At 37.6% G+C, this 22,092-nt stretch overlaps 1 protein-coding gene across 2 annotated transcripts in view; it reads left to right on the plus strand.

The window, feature by feature from the left end:
• Nucleotides 1-22,092, plus strand: part of ITPR2 (inositol 1,4,5-trisphosphate receptor type 2) — a 529,852-nt gene that overhangs the window by 264,031 nt on the left and 243,729 nt on the right. For both annotated transcript variants that reach the window (XM_021092919.2, XM_084956514.1), the window contains 2 exons: nt 9,628-9,756; nt 12,438-12,558. In XM_021092919.2, the coding sequence (XP_020948578.2) occupies nt 9,628-9,756; nt 12,438-12,558 (250 nt within the window). The remainder of the gene's footprint in view (nt 1-9,627; nt 9,757-12,437; nt 12,559-22,092) is intronic.

A 22,092-nucleotide genomic window follows, 5' to 3' on the forward strand; every position in this document is an offset into this window, starting at 1 on the left:
TGGCATATGGAGGCTCCCAGGCTAGGGATCTAATCAGAGCTATAGCTGTCAGCCTACACCACAGCCACAGCAATGCCAGATCCGAGCCGTGTCTGAGTACAGCTCACGGCAGTACAGGATCCTTAACCCACTGAGCGCAGCCAGGGATCAAACCCGAAACCTCATGGTTCCTAGACGGATTTGTTTCCGCTGTGCCATGACAGGAACTCCTTCCCAGCTTTTAAATATTGAAATGTGCTAGGCTCAGACCTTAGACTTGCTCCCTTCTCTGTCAGCAGTCACTTGCTTGCTAATTTCATCCACGCTCCTGACTTTAATACCAGGCTGGTTGAAACTTGGATCTGCCCCTCATACTCTCACGTACTTACTGCTCTATGTGACGTCTCCAGTTGCCTATCTAACCTCAAACTCTGCAGTCACTTCTGTGTCCCACTAAAAATCAAATCCTTCTCAAATCCTCTTCCTTCGGTTGTCCCTTATCAAGTCTTTTGTCTCAGCAAAGGAGACAATTCCGTTATTCAATCTGGGCATTCAGGCAAAAAAAATCCTGGTGTCATCTGTAAAGTTCATTTTCTTGCCCTCTACATTTAATCCTTTAACCAATGCTGCATGTGCTAACCTGTGTTCAAACTCTGACTACCTCTGAGTACTTGGATCACTACCACCCTGTACCAAGGTACCATTAATTCTCATCTGAATGATTGCAGTCCCCTCATAACCTGTTTCCCTGTGTCCACTCTTACCCCTTCCCTTCATCTGTTCTCTATACAGCAGCCGTAATGGGAAGAATGTTGAGAAAAAGAACTCCTCTGCTCAGATTCCTCCCAGAGTAAAACCAGTACATGATTTGGGCTCTCCCCTGTCCAACAGCCACCCCATCCTCCACCCTTACTTCCCAGGGTCCTCTTGTTCTCCCCTCAACCTAGCTTTCTGTTGCACCTGGTGGTTTCCTTGCTGCTCCTTGAATTTGCCAAACATAAGCCCTTCTTAGCACCATCGCACCTCCCTGGGATGCACGTGTCCCCCAGGGACCCTCTATCCTCATGACTTCCCTCAGGTGTCTTCTGCTTAAAGCCTTGAGAGAGGCTTTGGCTTATTACCCAGTGTGAAGGAGCAACCTCTTCTCTTGGTTGCCCCTTCACTTTCTTTAGAGAACTTATCCCTACCTGAGGTTTTTATATAAAAGAAGGGCAGATATTTGGTTTGTTTGGTTCATTGCTGCATGCCTGACCCAGAACAGTGTCTCATTATAATAGATACTCAGTATTTGTGGAATAAATAAATAAACGTCAGCTGAAGTTAAAGATATTTAAGGCGTTTTTGAAAACAGTTTATGTTTAATTCTATGTTAGCATAGAATTAAATGTGCATATCATTGGAATGAAATAAATAGCTAGAAAAAGATTTTTCTTTATGTAAGATGTAATTTAAAAATGTTCACTATTAGTAGGGAAGGGATGGGTTATTTCTGGTGATTAGTAAACTTTTCCTGTAAAGGTCATGATAGTTAATATTTCAGCTTTTCAGGCCATTATCACAACTGTTATAGCAATTACTAAAGGGAAACCAACCATACACAAGATGTAAATGAATGGATATGGCTAGATTTGATCTGTAGTAGTTTGCCTACCCCTGGATTATTAAATTAATAATAATAAACCTTGTTAGGGTAGTGATTATTATTGTTCACTGATGGAGCCCAGGTACACAGAACATTCTTGGCATAGAATCAGCATTCAGTAACATGATGAAAGATAGTATGAGAAAAAGAATGTGTATATATGTATGACTGGGTCACTGTGCTGTAGAGCAGAAATTGATGTAACACTGTAAATCAACTATACTCTAATAAAAAATTCAAAAAAGATTTCTAAGAGAAAAATTGTTGACTTGAACTAAATCAAAATGACATTTGAAGATCCTGGAGATTTGGGGTGAAACAAACTTGGTTCCTGTCTTCACATCATATAATAGCATAAATTGCAATAGATTTCAGAGATAAATGTGAAATGATAAAAATGGCTGGAAATGTAGTGAACATTTATCTGTCTTTGGATAGGAAGGTTTTTTTAAGCATAAAAGCAATAGATGAAATTAACTGAGGGAAAAAACATTTCACTATTTGGAAATTTAAAACTTAAGTATATAAAAATGTAAAAATTAAAAAAAAATCAGATAGAAAAGTAACCTTTGAAAAAGATTTACTTTTCAAAGTGAAAGTTATTTTTTACTTTGAAAAATCAAAATGGAAAAGTAACCTGTAAATTAAAAAAAAAGCTAATAACCTTTACACAAAAACATAGATATATTGATAAGAAAAACACTAACAATGTAATAAGTAAAGGAGAAAAAATAATGTACAAAGTAATGCCATTTGCAGCAACATGGATGGAACTAGAGACTCTCATACTGAGTGAATAAGTCAGAGAAAGACAAATACCATATGATAGCACTTATATCTGGAATCTAATATATGGCACAAATGAACCTTTCCACAGAAAAGAAAATCATGGACTTGGAGAATAGACTTATGGTTGCCAAAGGGGAGGGGGAGTGAGTGGGATGAATTGGGAGCTTGGGGTTAATAAATGCAAACTGTTGCTTTTGGAATGGGTTAGCAATGAGATCCTGCTATGTAGCACACTGAGAACTATTCTAGTCTCTTATGATGGAGCATGATAATGTGAGAAAAAATAATGTATACATGTATGTGTAACTTGGTCACCATGTTGTACAGTAGAAAAAAAATTGTATTGGGGAAATAACAATCAAAAAAATAAAATAAAAAAATAAACACACACACACACAAAGAAAAATAATGTATTGGGGAAATAAATAATAATAAAAAATAAAAAGGGAAAAAATTAAAAATATATGAAAGAAAAAAAAATAAATTGGGCCAAAGCCAAACATCATGATTTAAAGAGGAAATACAAGTAAAAAAATAATACTTTTATTTCCCTGAAAAAATAGTCAACTGTTAATACTTTTAAGAAAATACAAAGGTATATAAGATCTAATTTCCAACTATCAACGTTTAAAAGTAAAAAGATAATATTAAATGTTGTTTCACATACCTTGTTGATGAGAGTGAACTTATGCCATCTTTTCGAAAAGCATTTTGGCAATACGTTAAAAAACCCTTCAAACCATTTTAAGATTTTTTAAAAATGATTTTTAAGATTTGTACTCCTTCATCTTATAATCAAAAGTATGTTGCTGGTGAGAGCTTCTCCAGTAGGGTAGCAACTTGCCATATTTAAATTTTGATTTTAACTAGATAAAATAACACAAAAATAATCCATTTCAAATGCTCAATAAGCTCATGTCTAGTGGTTCCTGCCTTGGATATCACAGCTATAGAAGATTTCCATCACTGCAGAAAGTCCTGATGGACGGTGATGCTCTGACATATGACTAACCCAGTCTGTCACCTTTGGAAGAGTACCGATCATTTTTAGAACAGAAGAGAGAAGGAACATCATAAATACACAGAGAAGAATATCTAAAATAATTATGTCTGGAAATTACACTGTGTATTTATTTGTTCAACCCATAATTTTAAATACCCGCTATGTTTTGAGGTACCACATGTGCAGTGGGGAGTAAGACAGACTAGGTCCTGGTGCCTAGAGACTTACAGCCTAATGGTGGAGACAGATTTTTACTTCTTCTTTCCCCAGAAACCTCCATGAAACAACCATTCATTTCCTTCAGTTCTTTGTTAAAATATTGCCTTTAACAAAGAAATTCTCCAAGCAGCTTAAATAAAATAGCAATCCTGCCTCATACCTACCTGCAGCATTGCCTGTACTACTTGCTCTTTATTTTTCTCTAGAGTCTATTATTTGCTCTGTTTTTACCACCTAGATGTTTGTTAATTTGTCTATGAGTGTCTTCTTGATTAGAATTAGGTTTGTGAAGATGTGGTATATATACACAATGGAATACTACTCAGCCATAAAAAAGAATGACATAATGCCATTTGCAGCAACATGGATGGAACTAGAGAATCTCATACTGAGTGAAATGAGCCAGAAAGACAAAGACAAATACCATATGATATCACTTATAACTGGAATCTAATATACAGCACAAATGAACATCTCCTCAGAAAAGAAAATCATGGACTTGGAGAAGAGACTTGTGGTTGCCTGATGGGAGGGGGAGGGAGTGGGAGGGATCGGGAGCTTGGGCTTATCAGACACAACCTAGAATAGATTTATAAGGAGATCCTGCTGAATAGCATTGAGAACTATGTCTAGATACTCATGTCGCAACAGAAGAAAGGGTGGGGGAAAAAACTGTAACTGCAATGTATACATCTAAGGATGACCTGACCCCCTTGCTGTACAGTGGGAAAATAATAAAAAAAAAAAAAAAAAAAAAAAGAATTAGGTTTGTAATAGAGTAGGCACTTTGGTTCACTGTTCTAAATTGTAGTCTAATGTTTAATTTAATAATGTATGTCCCTAAGTGATAGTCCATGAAATTTGATGGATATGTGGTAAAATTCATCTGGAAGTAGAAGAGTACAGATATATCAAAAGGTGGATTTTTTTCCCTCAGAAAGGTAAATGAAGGTGGAATTTTTTTCCAGCTGTGTAACACATTACAAATGGAGAATTATTTTCATTCTTTTAGAATTGAATTAAAATATTGAGAAAGAATGATACCTGGAGTATACCAGAGATTTGGGGAGAGATTTAAACAGTAATTGGTAGAGTTCCCACTATGGTACAGTGGGTTAATAATCCAGCTTGTCTCTGTTGAGGCACAGGTTCGATCCCTGGCCCAGCACAGAGGTTTAAGGACTTGGTGTTGCTACAGCTGTGTCTTAGATTACAGCTCTGGCTCAGGTTTGATCCCGGGCCTGGGAACTTCCATATGCCATAAGGGTGGCCAAAAAAGAAGAAAAAATCAGTAATTGGTGACACCCTGTAAGGCAGACCTCAAGTAACCTAAGAATGAAGCAAGAAATTACTATTCAATAAATGTTTGAAGGATAGTTGGATGTCAGTATGGAAAGAAATTAATCAGAATGCATAAATCGGGTTACCTACAGCAACAGCTTCAGCTAGCTAAAGAGTTAAATAGGAGTCAAGATGTGGACAGAGATGGGAGAGGGACTCCACTAAAAAATTAGAACAAAAATGTGCAGAATACCCGTTTCCTTTCTGGAAGGGATTTTTTTTTTCTTTTTTCTTTTAAATAAATGGAAGTGATCTAAATAAAAAAATAGGGCCTGAATGCTAAAAATGATTTTACACAATGAAATGTAATGAAGTGAATAGTCTAAGTATCCAGAATGTGAAAGTACTTGTGAAAGGACAGCTGAAAAGTTTATTATGTAAAATACGTTAAACTTATACATAATAAACAGTCATTATACAGGTTTCATTTGAAAGTGGTTTAGAAGATTTGAATCATATCCACATGATAAAATATGGGCATGAAATGGTTACGGGAAAAATGCCCTGAAGGGGCCAGGGTGGCCCCAATGTTACACTCAGAGAGAGCCTGAAGACCCTGCAGAAGGGCTCCAGCAGAGGCTGTAGCCAGAGGTGCAGATGAGTGAGGAAAGGGAGATGAGGATGCAGGCAGAAAGGCAGAGGCAGAGTATGTACCCAACTTCTGTCTCTCCTACTCTGTGATCGGCTGGTGCCTTCCATCAGCTGAACCTCACTAGAGCCCAAAAGAAAGAGCTAGTTGGTGGCAATGAGGGAATATCCTTCGTATCCATGGATGATATCATTGTGAATTTATTATTTTAGAGGATCAACCCAGCAACTGGTATAAAGCTGCCTATATACCCTCATCTGGTGATTCCTCTTTTAGTGAAATATGCCCCCAAAATCTGAAAGTAAAAATAATAATTTTGCGTGATTCTTTATAATAGCACAGAAAAGGAAGGAGGAATCACATAAAAGACTAGCAAGAAGGAAATAACTAAGAAAATAAGCAAATGGGAGTTCCCATTGTGGCTCAGTGGATTAGGAACTGACATAGTGTCTGTGAGGATGCAGGTTTGATTCCTGGCCTTGCTCAGTGGGTTAAGGATCTAGCATTGCTGTGAGCTGTGGTGTAGGCCGCAGATGTGGCTTGGATCCCACGTTGTTGTGGCTGTGGCTTAGGCTAGCAGCTACAGCTCTGATTCAACCCGTAGCCTGGGAACTTCCATATGCCATGGGTATAGCCCTAAAAAGCAAAAGGAAAAAAAAAAAAAAAAAAGAAAAGAAAAGAAAAAAAGAATATAAGAAAATGATTGGTATTTTTGGGTTACATGCATCCCTCAACTCATTCCAAAAATGGATTAGATTAAAGCATGATGGTGTATTAGAGTGATGGAATACGTATAGCCTTTGGAAATAAGTATTTAGACAACGATGGTACATGGGAATGTTTTACAGGAAATAATGACAAGTGAATAATATCTGCAGACAGAAACTTTAAAAGTATATATATTGCACATAAAATTAATGTAATGGAATTTTGAGTTGTTTCTAATATTTATTAGAAAGAGACAGTAAAAATAAATAAAAGGTTATTCATTAGGTTCTTTTTTCCTGAAAAGTTTTTAAATACTTTAATAAGAAAAGTGGCTTCCTTGGAGTTCCTGTCGTGGCGCAGTGGTTAACGAATCTGACTAGGAACCATGAGGTTGCAGGTTCGATCCCTGGCCTTGCTCAGTGGGTTAAGGATCCGGTGTCGCCGTGAGCTGTGGTGTAGGTCGCAGATGCAGCTCGGAACCCGGGTTGCTATGGCTCTGGCGTAGGCCGGTGGCTACATCTCTGATTAGACCCCTGGCCTGGGAATCTCCATATGCCGCGGGAGCGGCCCTAGAAAAGACAAAAAAAGAAAAGTGGCTTCCGACATCTTCTGCCTGTCTATGATGTTACAGTGGAAGATGCAGGCTCTAGAGGTGAAAAAGTTATCATTCATCTGGAGCAGAAAAAAAAAACTTCAATGATTATTTGAATTTCTTGTTCAAATGAATTGAGGAGTAAGTTCCACACAATTTTGTAGATTCAGAATTGCCACCAGTAGGGTTTTGAGGAAAGCCTTCATCTAGGAGTAGGTTACTTTTATTAATCCACTGACTAAAGCAAATCTGGGAGGATTCGTTAGCAGATTTCCGGTTGCAGGTAATACAGTGTGATTCTATAATGGTTACAGAGAGCCCCGTCCAATTGTGTGAAACGTCACTGGATGAGGAAGAATCTTCCTTGGGCTGGTTATGGTAGAATTGGTCAACTATCTACTCAACTTTAATGTATTTTTATCCTACATAAAAGCTAGGGCTAGAAAGATACTACATGAGGGAATTGCCGCTGTGGCACAGTGGAAATGAATCTGACTAGTATCCATGAGGATGCGGGTTTGATACCTGACCTTGTTCAATGGGTTAAGGACCTAGCATTGCCATGAGCTGCGGTGTAGGTTGCAGATGCAGCTGGGATCTGGCATTGCTGTATCTGTGGTGTAGGCTGGCAGCTATAGCTCCAATTCAACCCCAGCCTGGGAACGTCCATGTGCCACAGGTGGTGTGGCCCTAAAAAGCAAAAAAAAAAAAAAAGAAAAAGAAAGAAAAGAAAGATACTGTAAGAAATAAATCAACTTAATATCCATCCTAGGAAAATCAATTTTATATTTGATCTAGGAGCACATTAAATTATAATCCTAGGTTAGATATTCCACAAATAGAACCTAACCCTTAGTTAACCTAAGATAAAATGAGTCCTTTCTTATTCTCTTATTCTTTCATCTAAAAAATTAATTGATTCCTTCATTTCACAAACATTTATTGAACATTTTGTATTTACCAGGCGTTATGTTAAGTTATGAGCTGGAGCAATAATTAAACGATGGCGTAACTTGAAAAAATTGATGTCCTTTAATTGCATCGTTCCTCACAATAACTATGAGATGAGACACATTAAAAAACCTTTTAGTTCTGCTAACAGCCCTGTCAAGTAGGTGTCATTTAGTAGATGAGGAAAAAGCAAACTGCCCCCAGTGGGAAGTGTCTTAGAAGCAAAACAGACCCTGTTCTCTTTCCTCTCTTTGCATTCAGCAAACGCTGTTATTTTCCAAACTATTGGAACTCATGCTCTGAGAAGGGAGTTTTTCTCTTTTGTGGCTTAGTCATGTGGAGGGTTTGTTTTACTTTATTTATTTATTTATTGGGCTGTGCCTGTGGCATGGGAAAGATCTCAGGCCAGGGATCTAACCAGCCTCACAGCAACAACCCAAGCCACAGCAGTGACAACGCTGGATCCTTAACCCACTGAGCCACCAGGGAACTCCACATGTGCAGGGTTTTAAAGCCATGTCAGATTAAATTACATTCGCTTCCTCTTTTGACTAATTACCTGATTAAAAAGAATAAAAAATTAGTAAAAATTTGGATTGTCCAAGAACATCTGGACCATCTGCCCACCATACTACCCCACCGGAACCTTGTGAATATTTAAACACTCCTACTCTGCCCTGTTCCTGAGTCTTTTCTCACACCTGCATCCTCCCTTCCTCACTTCTTCTTTGACCTCCATATTTTTTTTTCACTACCCCAATTTTTTTCATTCGTTTTTAATCATGGATTGTAGCTTTTGCAATTTCTCTACCCTGACATGCTTGGGAATTTACAGTTTGTTTAGCAGAATGACCAATTTCTGCCCCATTTAATCCCACATAGAGGTCAGAGCCTCTGTTCTTTGCTGATGTACTCTCTGGTCTAGTGTCCTCTCTTCTTGCTTAGCCAACTCCGAGGAGAAAGCATGCACCCACACTTCCATGCTTCCCAGATGATCTGTGGATGAACGAGTCAAAATTGTTGTCAAGAGTGTGATCCTCTTTTATTTTTTTCTTTTCCTCTCCAGATATTTTCAGTGTTTGCATCCTCTAGTTTGGGCCACGTGTTATCAGTGAAAGTATCACCATTAATCCTGTTCACTACTTGCTTATACTTAGCATGTCGTTTTTTTCATTGATTTCCTCACACTGAGTGGAAAAGTATTTTCCAGGAAAGCCAGGCTTGAGGGTGGAGGGAGAAGGCTGTGTGCTGGAGGAGACATAAGCAAATCAGAAAGAAGGGGTTGGCATCTGCCAAAAAATTCTGGCCCAAGGATGAAAGGACAACCAAATTGACAGGAGAAGCTACTACAGAATGATAAAAAAAAACTTTTTTTTTTTTTTTTTTTTTTTTGTCTTTTTAGGGCTGCACTTGCATATGGAAGTTCCCAGGCTAGGGGTCAGAGCTACAGCTGCCGGCCTACACCACAGCCACAGCAAGGCAGGATCCGAGCCGCATCTGCGGCCTACCCCACAGCTCATGGCCACCCTGGGTCCTTAACTCACTGAGTGAGGTCAGGGATCCTCAAGAATCATTGAACCCACATCCTCATGAATCCTGGATGGGTTTGTTACTGCTGAGCCATGACGGGAACTCCCAGAATGATAAACATTTAATGGATTTTTAGGCAGAAATGTTTTTATTCAAAGCAACTTTCAAAAGCTGACGAATTATTATTAACAACCATTTCAGGACCGTTTTTAGAAGGTTCCAGTCCTGAGTTATAATGAAAAGGTGTGACAGAATACATTGAGTTGTTTTGTTTTTCTCTCCAGGTGTGCAACACAACCACAGACAGGAAACATGCGGATACCTTCTTGGAGAAGTGTGTAACGGAGTCAATAATGAACATTGTGAGCGGCTTCTTTAATTCTCCCTTTTCAGACAACAGTACCAGCCTCCAGGTAATGTAAACAAACAAGTGTGAAAGCATTGTGTCACACAGAATTTATGTACCTTATTTTAGTGGAAAAAACTTTAATCTGGCCAGGAAGTCATTTCCTATGCTGCTGAAGATCACTCTTCTTTCATATTATTTACTATGATGCTCCTTCCAGAGTTTCCCAAACTTTATTTTAAAGAGGCGCCATCTTCAAATTGAATTATTTTTGCTCTCCTTCTAAGCATAATAAGAACTTCCATATCTGTAGATTGACTGTTTGTCAAATATTGAAATAACCGATTGTCAAGTATTGAAATAACTGATATGATTCTTTTTTTTTTTTTTTTTTTTTTGTCTTTTCTAGGGCTGCACCTGCGACACATGAAGGTTCCCAGGCTAGGGGTCTAATCAAAGTGTAGCTGCCAGCCTGTACCACAGCCACAGCAACGCCAGATCTGAGCGCATCTGCAACCTAAACCCCAGCTCGTGGCAACGCCAGATCCTTAACCCACTGAGCAAGGCCAGGGATCGAACCTGCAACCTCATGGTTCCTAGCCAGATTTGTTTCTGCTGCACCAGGACGGGAACTCCACTGATATAATATGATTCTTTTTTTTTTTTTTTTTTTTTTTTTAACCGCCACCCTCTTGATGTTTCTTATTGGTTCTCATGTTATGTCCGAAGTTTCTCTTTAGGTTTTTTTTTTTGTTTTGTTTTTTGTTTTTTGTTTTTTGTCTTTTGTCTTTTTTTTTTGTTGTTGTTGTTGTTGTTGTTGTTGTTGCTATTTCTTGGGCCGCTCCCGCGGCATATGGAGGTTCCCAGGCTAGGTGTTGAATCGGAGCTGTAGCCACTGGCCTACACCAGAGCCACAGCAACGCGGGATCCGAGCCGCGTCTGCAACCTACACCACAGCTCACGGCAACGCCGGATCGTTAACCCACTGAGCAAGGGCAGGGATCGAACCCACAACCTCATGGTTCCTAGTCGGATTCGTTAACCACTGCGCCACGACGGGAACTCCTATAATATGATTCTTATATGCATTTTGACTCAATAATCCCAGTTTAGTAAATCCTGAAAGAATTAGCAGGGATTTATATACTAAAATTTCCATTGAAATATTTAAAGTACTTAAAAATTGATGTCAGCCCTAAATGTCCACAGATAGGAGAAGAGCTAAATAAATTATGGTGTATCTGTAGATAGCTTATTATATAGCAATTAAAAATCATGTTTTAAAAGAAAAATTGATGATGAAAGAAAATGGTCATGAAGTAATATAAAGTGAAACAGGCCACAGAATTACATCATACTATCATCTAGATTTGTGTGTATAAAGAATATATGTACATATATACACAGAAAAACTCAGGAAGTAATTAAGATAATTATTTTTAAAATGTTGATACTGATTATCTCTACATGTTGGGATTATTGGTTATTTTCATTTTTATGGTTGCCAAATATTTAACAGTGATTGTGGTTGCTCCTAAAAACATTATTTCAATTATACGTTCTTTGGGGAAATCCTTTGAACTATTAGAACCATGTAAAATAGTTTTTGTAGGTCAAAATTACGATCTCCTCTACTCGTCCATCATATGACACCAAAACAGACAATCAGTGAAACAAACAAACAAATCCAAAACACCTGCTCTGTTTAAACTTGGCAATAAACTGGGGGTTATAGAAAATATACTTAAATTTGTGTCATTGGCTTCAAGAAATGCCGTATTCTTCTGATTAAGAATATAGCTAAAATAATAGATTTTCTGTAGTGTCTGGCGTGGTGCCTGTCTTGAGATGGGTACATAATAAATATTTGTTGAATGAGGTATTCATTAAATAGCACTGAAACTCAAAAGACAAGATTGTATTTTATTTTGATGGGCTTTTAAAAACTTTTATTGAAATACAGTTGATTTATAACGTGTTAATTTCTGCTGTACAGAAAAGTGACTCAGTCACACACACACACACACACACACACACACACACACACACACACACATTCATTTTTTTTTAATGTTCTTTTCCATCATGTTCTATCCCAGGGGTTTGAATATACTTCCCTGTACTATATAGTAGGACTTTATTTTTTTATCTATTCTATATATACTAGCTTGTATCTGCTAATTTCAAGCACCCAGTCCTTCCCTCCCCCATGTCCCCTGGCCTGGCAGCCACAAGTCATATTCTACGTCTGATGAGTCTGTGTCTTTTTTGTAGATATGTTCATTTGTGTTGTATTTTATTTTATTTATTTTTGCTTTTCATTTTTTAGGGCTGCACCTGCCCCATATGAAAGTTCCCAGGCTAGGGGTAGAATCAGAGCTATAGCCGCCAGCTTACGCCACAGCTACAGCAACGCCGGATCCGAGACATGTCTGTGACCTACACTACAGCTCATGGCAAAAAAGCTGGATCCTTAACCCACTGGTCAAGGCCAGGAATCAAAGCTGCATCCTCCTGGATACTAGTTGGATTCATTTCCACTGCACCACAGTTGGAACTCCCTGATTTGTGTTGTAGATTCTGCATATAAGTGTTCATCATCCAGCATTTGTCTTTCTCATTCTGGCTTACTTCGCTTAGTATGAGAATCTCTTGGTCTTTGATGGGCCTTTTTGATAGGGCATAGATACTGCATCAGGAGTGTTAATGGTTTCATGACCTGTTTGCCTCCTTTCTTTTTGCTTTCAGACTCATCAGCCAGTTTTTATCCAACTGCTTCAGTCTGCCTTCAGAATCTATAATTGCACCTGGCCAAATCCTGCCCAGAAAGCCTCAGTGGAGTCCTGTATCAGAACTTTGGCTGAAGTGGGTAAGTCAGAGTGTTGGATTTTACTTATTTTTAGATTTTGTAGAATAAATAAGGCTTTTGGTTAATAGGCAATAAAAGCAGCCTTCCAGTTTTCAACTTAAAAAGAAAGTAGGTGTGGTATCTATAAAGCTGGAGAGCAGTGATCAACAGATAGTTCCAAATACTGTATCCTTTTTGGCAGGGGAATATAATTGTTACATTTCTCCTTTTAAAATCTTTTAAAATCTATTTATTTTAAAATTATTTTATTTCTAAACTTTAATATTGCATACGGTGCTTTAATATAGCTTGGTATTTACACAAATGAGTTTCACTTAATTGTTGTCTTAGATTTCATTATGGAATTGTCTGTTAAATAGCCTGACTTATTAATATCTTCATATGGCAGTAGGAATTTTTGAGGGGCTTTTAATTTTCCAATTTTGTTTGAAATCCATTAGTATTTATCGAGGCTCTGTTATACACAGAAGGCTTCAGAAATTAAAATGGAATGGAGCGCAAGAGGATAATAGCTATGGGAAGGTTGGTAGATTCTAGAAAGAATTTTTTATAGAGCCCTCTTTTTAAAAAAAGTATTTATAAAGTTAATTAGGGCTGTCATAGATGGCAGAAAGGAGGAGAGGAAAGAAGTAGACTGGGCTGGACTTCAAAAAACAAATGAGCTGGATCATTCTGTCAACTAATGATGGTTCTGCAGGAAGGGCAGCTTATGTGTTTCATTACCATGGTCATCATCACTGCTGACATTTATAAGCACTACTGTTTGTAACACTAAGCAATTTGCATGTATTATCTCCTTTAATCCTTAGATAGGTTCCTTGATTATTTACATGTTATAGGTGAGGAATCAGAATTATTTAGATTAGGTAACTTGAGCAGGGTTATAGTATGTGCTCAGTAAATATTTGATAAATAAGTAAATGGTTTAACTAATTAATGACTATTTAAAATATTTTTAGTCTTTTCTCTCATCTGCAATTTGGCCTGAGTAATTCAGTATTAACAAAACTTAATGATGATCCAATTTTAATTTAAATAAATCAAAAAGCAGTTCAAACCCAAGAAGATCCATTGAAGATTATGAGAACTAAGAGATTAAAAGAGTTCATCTAAGTGATAAATTATAATGGATATTGGGATTTTTCTGGTGGCTCAGTGGGTTAAGGATCTGGCATCATCACTGCTATGGCTTCAGTCACGGCTGTGGCACAGGTTTGACCTCTGGCCCAGAGCTTCTGCATGCTGTGGGCAAGGCCAAAAAAATAAAAGACATTAGATTTCATAGATTTTCTGTATATGCAAACGGGAGAATAAATGTGAAAAAGATATGTCACAACAACAAAATATTAATTATTGAAGAACAAATGTAACAAGAAATATGAGAAAATAAAATTAGATTGCTATTTCAAAGGATGTGAAATATTTTAATAAATAGAATTATATATTTCTGGATTGAATAATTCAACTTATAAGAATGCTGGTTCTCCTTGAATTTATTGTTTTAAAGCTCTACATCTGGGACCCCCATCTTTGCACACATCCTTTCCCTCCTCACAGTCCACTGGGCTTAGGCACCCCATGTGGTGGACACTTGATAAATGAGTAAAGAACACGTCCTCTGGTGGCTTGGCCTTTGACACTCTTCTGCGGAGGCATCATCCCCACATCCCACTGGTTCCCACAGTCCACATCAAGCTTCTGCTCTGAGGAACATTCTCTCTAACTGGTGGCCTCTAACCCTACTGAGTCACTTGTTCGTTTGAATATCCTTATCACCTTTGACGTAGTGCCATGCTCTCTCCTGGCATGGATGCCCTCCACAGCCTGCTCAAGTCTATTGTCCTCTCCAGCAGCCTCCTGTGCAGGCACCTTCCACCCTTTCTGGGCTCAAAGACTCTGGACCATCTCTGCTCCTTCCGCATTCCTTGCCCAGTGCTGCCACTTGACTTTGTTCTGCCCCTCCTCCTGGTTTTAGGATGGAGTTGTTTGGGAAGGGAAGGGAAGAGCGCAAGGAAGAAGCCACCGTATGTATTGTCAGAAATAAAGACACAAAAGAGAAGCTCAAAGCAAAATTTCCAGCAGGATATAAAATGTTAACATGGGTGAATCTGGTTCTTTCTTTCTTTTTTTTTTTTTTACTTTTTTGGGCTGCACCTGTGGCACATGGAAGTTCCCAGACTAGGAGTTGAATTGGAGCTGCAGTTGCCAGCCACAGCCACAGTCACAGCAACCCAAGATCCCAGCCGCATCTGTGGTCTATACCACAGCTCATGGCAATGCTGGATCCCTAACCTGCTGAGCAGGGCCAGGGATAGAACCCAGATACTCATGGGTACTAGTCAGGTTCATTACCGCTGAGCCATGATGGGAACTCCAAATCTGGCTTTTGTTCGTGCTTTAATGTAACTTCTGAGTTTTTCATAATATACTTTTCAAATTATAATAAAACAGTACTAAAAGCATTTTCATTTGGACTGAAACAGCTGGGAAATAGACAAAAGATAAAACCTGAAGGAAAAACAATGTTATTTGTGTTACATAGGAATACATTGTATTTGCTGCCAAGTCTGTATTTTACCTTCTAAAGCGGTCTCCCCTCTTCCTCATCTTCTTCCTGCTTCCTCTCTCCCCCCACCTTCTCTTCCTCTTCTCCCATTTCCCCCACTCTTTCTTTTTGCCTCCTTCTCTTCTTCTCTCAGTATTGAGCAAATGCAATGAGGGAACACACCAGTTGGCCTTACCTGGGGCACAGAGAGAATGATGTTCATGCTACTTCAAAATTGAGAGGTAAAGAGCTTTGAGCCACAGGTGAAATTCCATGCTGTGCTTTCCATCTCAGTTGCTACTTTAGTAGTGTCCCCTGTGTAGTCAGACCAGTTCTTTGCCGAGTAGCCAATGGCAGAGCTTTGGGGGTTTAAAACAGTCATTGAGGAATTCCCATTGTGGCTCAGCAGGTTAAGAACCCGACTCGTATCCATGAGGTCATGGGTTTGATCCTTGGCCTTGCTCAGTGGGTTAAGGATCTGGTGTTGCCACAAGCTGTGGCATAGGTCACAGACACAGCTTGGATCTGGCGTTGCTGTGGCTGAGGCTGTGGCCGGCGACTGCAGCTGTGATTCTACCCCTAGCCTAGGAACTTCCGTATGCCACAGGAATGGCCCTTAAAAAAAAAAAAAAAAAAGACACTAAAACTGTTATCAGTCTAGAGATATCTTTTGTTTCCAAGTTAAAAGATCTCATTTTCTATCATTTCCCCTTTCTCCTCTCTATGATCTAACAAGAAATTTTTAATTTCCTTTGGTATGCTGGAAAGACATGGGTGATAGGAAGTCTAAAAGAAATATTATATCTAAGTCTGTCATCAAGGTAGATTTGGAGGGGTGATGTTTCTGCATAAAATCTGTTCTACCTTTGTGAGAAAGCACCTTTTCTTCCATTTCCTTGTTTGTCTTTTCCACCTGAATAGTAAGGAAGCTCTGGAGAGTCTGTCCCCACATTTGTACTTTTGCATTTGTCCTTCCTCCTGCTTCCCCTCTGTAATGGCTTTGTTTGATCCCTCTCTACTTCCTTTTTGGACTGCAAGTCCGTTCTCTATGTCTTATTTGTTAAAAAATTCTTATTTGTTATCATGACTTAGAAAGCCTTTCATCATCTGAGCTTCATCTACTGCTTCTTTCCTCCCATCCTTCCCGACCCCCAGCTCTGCTCCACCGACACTGGTCTTCATCTGTTTCTCACCTACAAGCCTTTTTTCTCATCTTAGAGCCATTGCATGTGCTGTTCTATTTGGGATCCTCATTTCCCAGGTGGTCACATGTTTATAAGTTAAGTGCTCAGTGAAGTGTTCCAGAACATCCCACATAGAGTGTTCCAACTTCTTCCCACCCCGTATCCCATCTTATGCTTTTATTTTTCCCTCTTAGCATTTATCACTATTTGAAAGCACTGTGTTTGTTTGCTTGCTTCTTTGTTGTCTGCTCTCCCATTAGAGAGAAAGCAGGTGCTTTGCTTTATTCGCTGATCACTGTTGCCTGAAAGTGTCTAGTTCAGAGGAGGCAGGTTTATGAATGCTGCTGACTGACAGTAATCCATGAGCTATGGACTCTTCAGAAAGAAAAATTTAGGCATTGAAAAGTTAAATGACTTGCCAATTACTAGGTAGTTGAGTGGGATTTGGAATCCAAGTTTCTCTGAGTATGAAGTTTATGCTGTTCCACGTTGCCCCAGAAGTCCTGTCATCAGAAGCCCTGACCCATAAACTAGAACTATGGCAGTTTGGCTCACTGGGTATAGATCTATCTGAAGTGTGATAACTCATGTGCGAAGCCATTTTTGTGCTTCAGCAACTCTTTAAGAATACAAAGAGGGACTATTGCAGTTCACATATGTAAGAATTTACAATATTAAAGAATATACGCATTTAAGAAAGTTATCGCAAAGTCAAGAGACTAAGATTTTATAAAGCAAATTTTCAGTGCATTTACAAATTGATAAACACGTTCCTATAAATGCAAATATAAATTCTATTACCTCTCATAGTTACATTTATGTAACATTTTGCAATTTATAAAGTGCTCTCAAGTACATTGACTCAACTCATCTATCATCAAAACTGTTTCATTCTCCTCCAGATTTGTACATTGGATATAAAAGGCAGTAAAAACAGTAATAGCATTTACTAAATCAGCACTTACTTTGCTGAGAGCAGAGATTGTTTATTAGTGTTAGACTGTGTGGTAAACTCTATGACGTGGACATATCCTTAGCCCAGTTTACAGATGGGGACACAAGGTTGGCAAGGTTAGGCCACTTGCTAGGTTACACAAGCAGGTGCACACAGAGCCAGGATCTGAACCCCTTCTAAACCTGTCATGCTAGCAGGCATTTGTGATGTTCTACTATCACAAATCAGTTTAAATAAACATTGTTTTATACTTTTAAGGTACAAAATATTGATCAAGATGTTAATGTCCTTGGTCAGTTACTGTTCCTCAGTTTATGCATTTACATAAAATACAATAGCAGATGTTTCTCAAAAGCACTTTGAGAAAAAGCATCCAAGGATTACTTCCATGTAATTTCACTTAAAAAGGAATTTTGTTCCATGTGTTTCCTAATCTTCAAATGATTTGAGGGGATTAATGTTGGGTACTTTGTTGGAAACAATCATTTTTCCAAATGTAGATTTTGTAAAATATCTTTTACAAGTGGTTTGAATAATGAACATCAATTGCCAAGCCAATCGTTCCCCCCAAATTTGAACATGTCTAAAATATTAACTCTTTGAGGAGAGAAATTCAGTCTCTATTAAACAAATGTATCTATTCTCATCTATCTAGATGTTACAGTTGATCATATAAAGAGTATGACATAATACATCTCTGTAATTATGTTTTTTTTAAACTGTCTTATTTCTTAAAATAAATCCAAATGAGTTATAAGACAGGACAAAATCTTATAAAGTTTTTCACATATGTATTAATTCAACTGATATATAATGAGCCCTCATTATCTGAAAGATATTATTCTAGTGGTTAGGGAAGTGCAGTCTGTCAAACCATATTTCCTGCCCCAAGGAATTTCTAGTACGTTGAGGTTAGATATGACCTGTACAGAAATCACAAAGTGGACCGAAAGTAAGTACATTATCTGTTGCAAGGTTCTAGAACCTGACACTGTGCCTAGAGCATGGTAGATACTCAATGAATATTTATTGTATGAATAAAAATACCTGGGGGAATACAGAGAAATGAATGAATATCCTACTCTTGTCATTGGCTGTGTAATATCCTGTTGTGTGTCTCTATTCTAATTTATTTAACCCTATTGTTGGTTATTTCTGTTGTTTCCAATCATTCTGCCCATGAGGAAGAATAAGGTAAATACCTTGAAGCAGAATTTCTGGGTCTTTTCTTTTCTTTTTTGCTCCTTAGGGATGCACCTGAGGCATATGGAGGTTCCCAGGCTAGGGGTCAAATTGGAGTTGTAGCTGCCGGCCTAAACCATAGCCACAGCAATGCAGGATCTGAGCCACATCTGTGACCTACACCACGGCTCACGGCAATGCCAGATCTTTAATCCACTGAGCGAGGCCAGGGATCAAACCCTCAACCTCATGGTTCCTAATCCGATTAATTTCTGCTGAGCTACGTTGGGAACTCCAGTTTCTGGGAATTTTCATTTTGGCAGATATTGCCCTCTAGAAATTGTTTAATTTGTTTGCCACAAGCAATATAAAAGAGCATCTTTCTCCTGGTTAATGTGTGTTATCAGAGTATTAGATCTTTACCAATTTTGTAAGCAAAACTATCATTATAGTTTTAATGTATTTCTTTTCTTATAAGTGAAGGGGGAAAAAAAAAAACCTCTTTCCATATGATTGAGTCATTGGTTATTTCCTTTTCTGTGAACTGTCCTTTTCTGTGTTTTGCTTACTTTTTCTAAAGGTTTTGTTTTTCTTGATAGTTTGTATAGCCCTTTATTTATTAAGAAAATGAGCTCTTGGCCCATAAGTAGCCAATTTTTCATTTGTTGTTTGAATTATTTTTTTATTTTTTGCCATGAAGAAATGTATTCTTTCAGGTTTTGTAGGTTTTCTTTCATCTGCGGAATGGCCTTGGTCAGTTTAAGATGTTGTTTTTTAATTCCCATCAAGAATTTCCATGGTTTTAGCTTTTCCGTTTGTGTTTTTAGTGTGGCTGTTTACACTTTTGAGGTATCTGGAATATATTTAATTGTAAGGTATAAGATATGGAATCAACTCAGTTTTTTCCAGATGACTAGTCAGGTATACCAGTACTAGTTCTTGCATAACCTATAAAATTATGTATATTTTTTATTGAGGTAGAATTGGTATAGAACAATATATTAGTTTCAGGTGTGCAACATAATGATGTGATTAATTGTATACATTATAGAGTGATCACCACAATTACTTGAGTTTCCATCCATCACCATGCAACTGACCCCCCTCACTCTTTTCGCCCACTTCCTATCCCCCTTCTCCTCCGATCACCAGTGACCTGTTCTCTGTATCTGTGAGTTTTGTTTTGTTTGTTCATCTGTTTTGTCTTTTAGATTCCACATAAAGTAAAATGACATAGGATTTGTTTTTCCCTGTCTGATTTTTTTTACTTAGCATAAATACCTCAAGGTCCATCCATGTTGCTCCAAATGGCATGATTTCCTTCTTTATTTATGGCTGAGTTGTATTCCATCGTGTGGATGTATATGTATAAACACATCCTATTCATCTGTTCATCCATCAGTGGACGTTTGGGTTGTTTCCATATCTTGGCATTTATAAATAATGCTGCTATGAACATATATACATGGGGTGCATGTATATTTTGGGGTTAATATTTTTGTGGGGTTTTTTGAAGTAGAATAGGTGGAGCATATGGTAGTTCTATTTTTAATTTTTAAAGGAACCTCCATACTGTTTTTCCTACCAGCAATGCACAATAGTTCACTTTCTCCACACCCTCTCCAATAGTTGTAATAAAATTATTTTCTTTCTTTAATTTAGGGGTCAATTAAGTATAGTTTGAATACCAATCAAGAAAGATGCATTTTATATATTTAATGTTCTTCGTATATAGGAACACTGGTGTTTCAGTACAGGTTTTTCCTGGATATTTTGATATGATTCAGAAAAGGTACCACTTTCTTTCCACCTCATTGTACCTTCCTGGTGCACCAACCATTCTTATTCTTTTTTTTTTTTTTAATATATATATTTTTTTCGTTTGTACAGCATGGGTACCAAGTTACACTTACATGTATACATTTTTTTCCCCACCCTTTGTTCTGTTGCAATATAAGTATCTAGACATAGTTCTCAATGCTACTCAGCAGGATCTCATTGTAAATCCATTCCAAGTTGTATCTGATAACCCCAAGCTCCCGATCCCTCCCACTCCCTTGGCTTGTATAGGAAGGCTTGACAACAAACCAAGTGTTATAATTAATGCTCACCTTTTTTCTTGCCTTTTCCCCTTACCTGTCAGTTTACCTATTGAAGCATTTTTTCCATGGCACTTATTACTATATGTGTGCTCAGATTTTGCTCTGGCAGTTACCACCAGTAATTTTGTCTAATTAAAAATTTTACATAATAGACAATATTAAATGAATAATACTTAGAAACAGATTTCAATTACATCTTAAAATTCACTGTAAAATCTTGTCCTCTCTAGAGAATTTTCAGGATTTGTAAGTCTAATTAGTAGGTTAGCCTAATAATCACAATACCTGTGCATAAAGAATGCACATTTTAGAGAAGTAGCTATCTCTAAGCAGAACTCTACAAAAGAGAAATGTGTTAATAACCACCTGTCCTCTTTCTTACGGGTTTTTAAAGAATTCCATATGCTTATTCTCTGAAAAAATATCCTTAACAAGGTAGTATCTTAGTTGCACTCTAACTTATGAGTGAAATAGGAACACTTATTTTTCAAACATTTTTAACTTTAATGTGACTGCTAAAACACACAAATTGGAGTTGATGCTACCTACATGCTAGAGGAATGACTGACAGTTTGTAAATTCATTTGTTTTTTTCTTATGGGGGGGTGGAATAAGCATTAATCCCAAGAGTTTTTCCTAGTTCCCATTTCAATATTCTATTTATAGCAGAATTTTTCTAGCTTAACAAAAGTAAGCTAAGTTTGGATATTTTTGATTGCATTTGAAAAATATTCTCGTTATTAATGTTTGTGTAAGTGAGCTCATAAATTCTTTTTCTAGCCATGATCTTCTTTTCTACTTTAATTTTTAAACAATATATGTAGAAAGCTAAATTAGCATTGTCAACTTTGCTTTCAAATTAGTATTTATTATATCTTAAAAGGGCAGAGAATCTATTTCAGGCTGTGTCTTTAAAAGTATTAATATTTTTACAGTTACTTGAAAAAGTTTTCCCGTTATCTACACAGTTGACTTATTTTAACTCAAATTTTCTTTTCTCTAATTGCATAGTTAATTTTCTTTCACTGCCTAGAAATTATGATTTAGCCTTTGGCTAGAGTTTACCTTCGGGCATGAGAAAGGTAGTGTATTTTACCTAGTTAATTTATATTGTGCAGTTTGTGCTTAGATAACAGATTAGAAAATACCAACTAGAGTGGTACACTTTGGGAGGAAAAAAACACCTTTCAATTATAAATGTATATCCACCCAACATAGGAGCATTTTAATTTACAAGGCAGATGCTTACAGCCATAAAAAGGAAAAAGTGACGATACCACAATAGTGGGGGACTTTAATACCCCACTTTCATCATTGGGGTCTGATCATCCAGACAGAAAATCAGTAAGGAAGCACAGGCCTTAAATGACACATTAGACCAGGTAGCCTTAAGTGATATTTATGGAACATTCCATCCAAAAGCAGCAGAATGCACATTCTTTTCAGTTGCACATGGAATATTATCCAGAATAGATCACATCTTGGGCTACAAATCAAGCCTTGGTAGATTTAAGAAAATCGAAATCATATCAAGCATCTTTTCTGATCATAAAGCTATGAGATTGG

This window comes from Sus scrofa, chromosome 5, assembly GCF_054392235.1.
Source record: "Sus scrofa isolate SSC_HxYL_T2T_F1_AM1 chromosome 5, Sscrofa_HxYL_maternal_Yorkshire_Landrace_v2.0, whole genome shotgun sequence".
NCBI lineage: Eukaryota > Metazoa > Chordata > Mammalia > Artiodactyla > Suidae > Sus > Sus scrofa.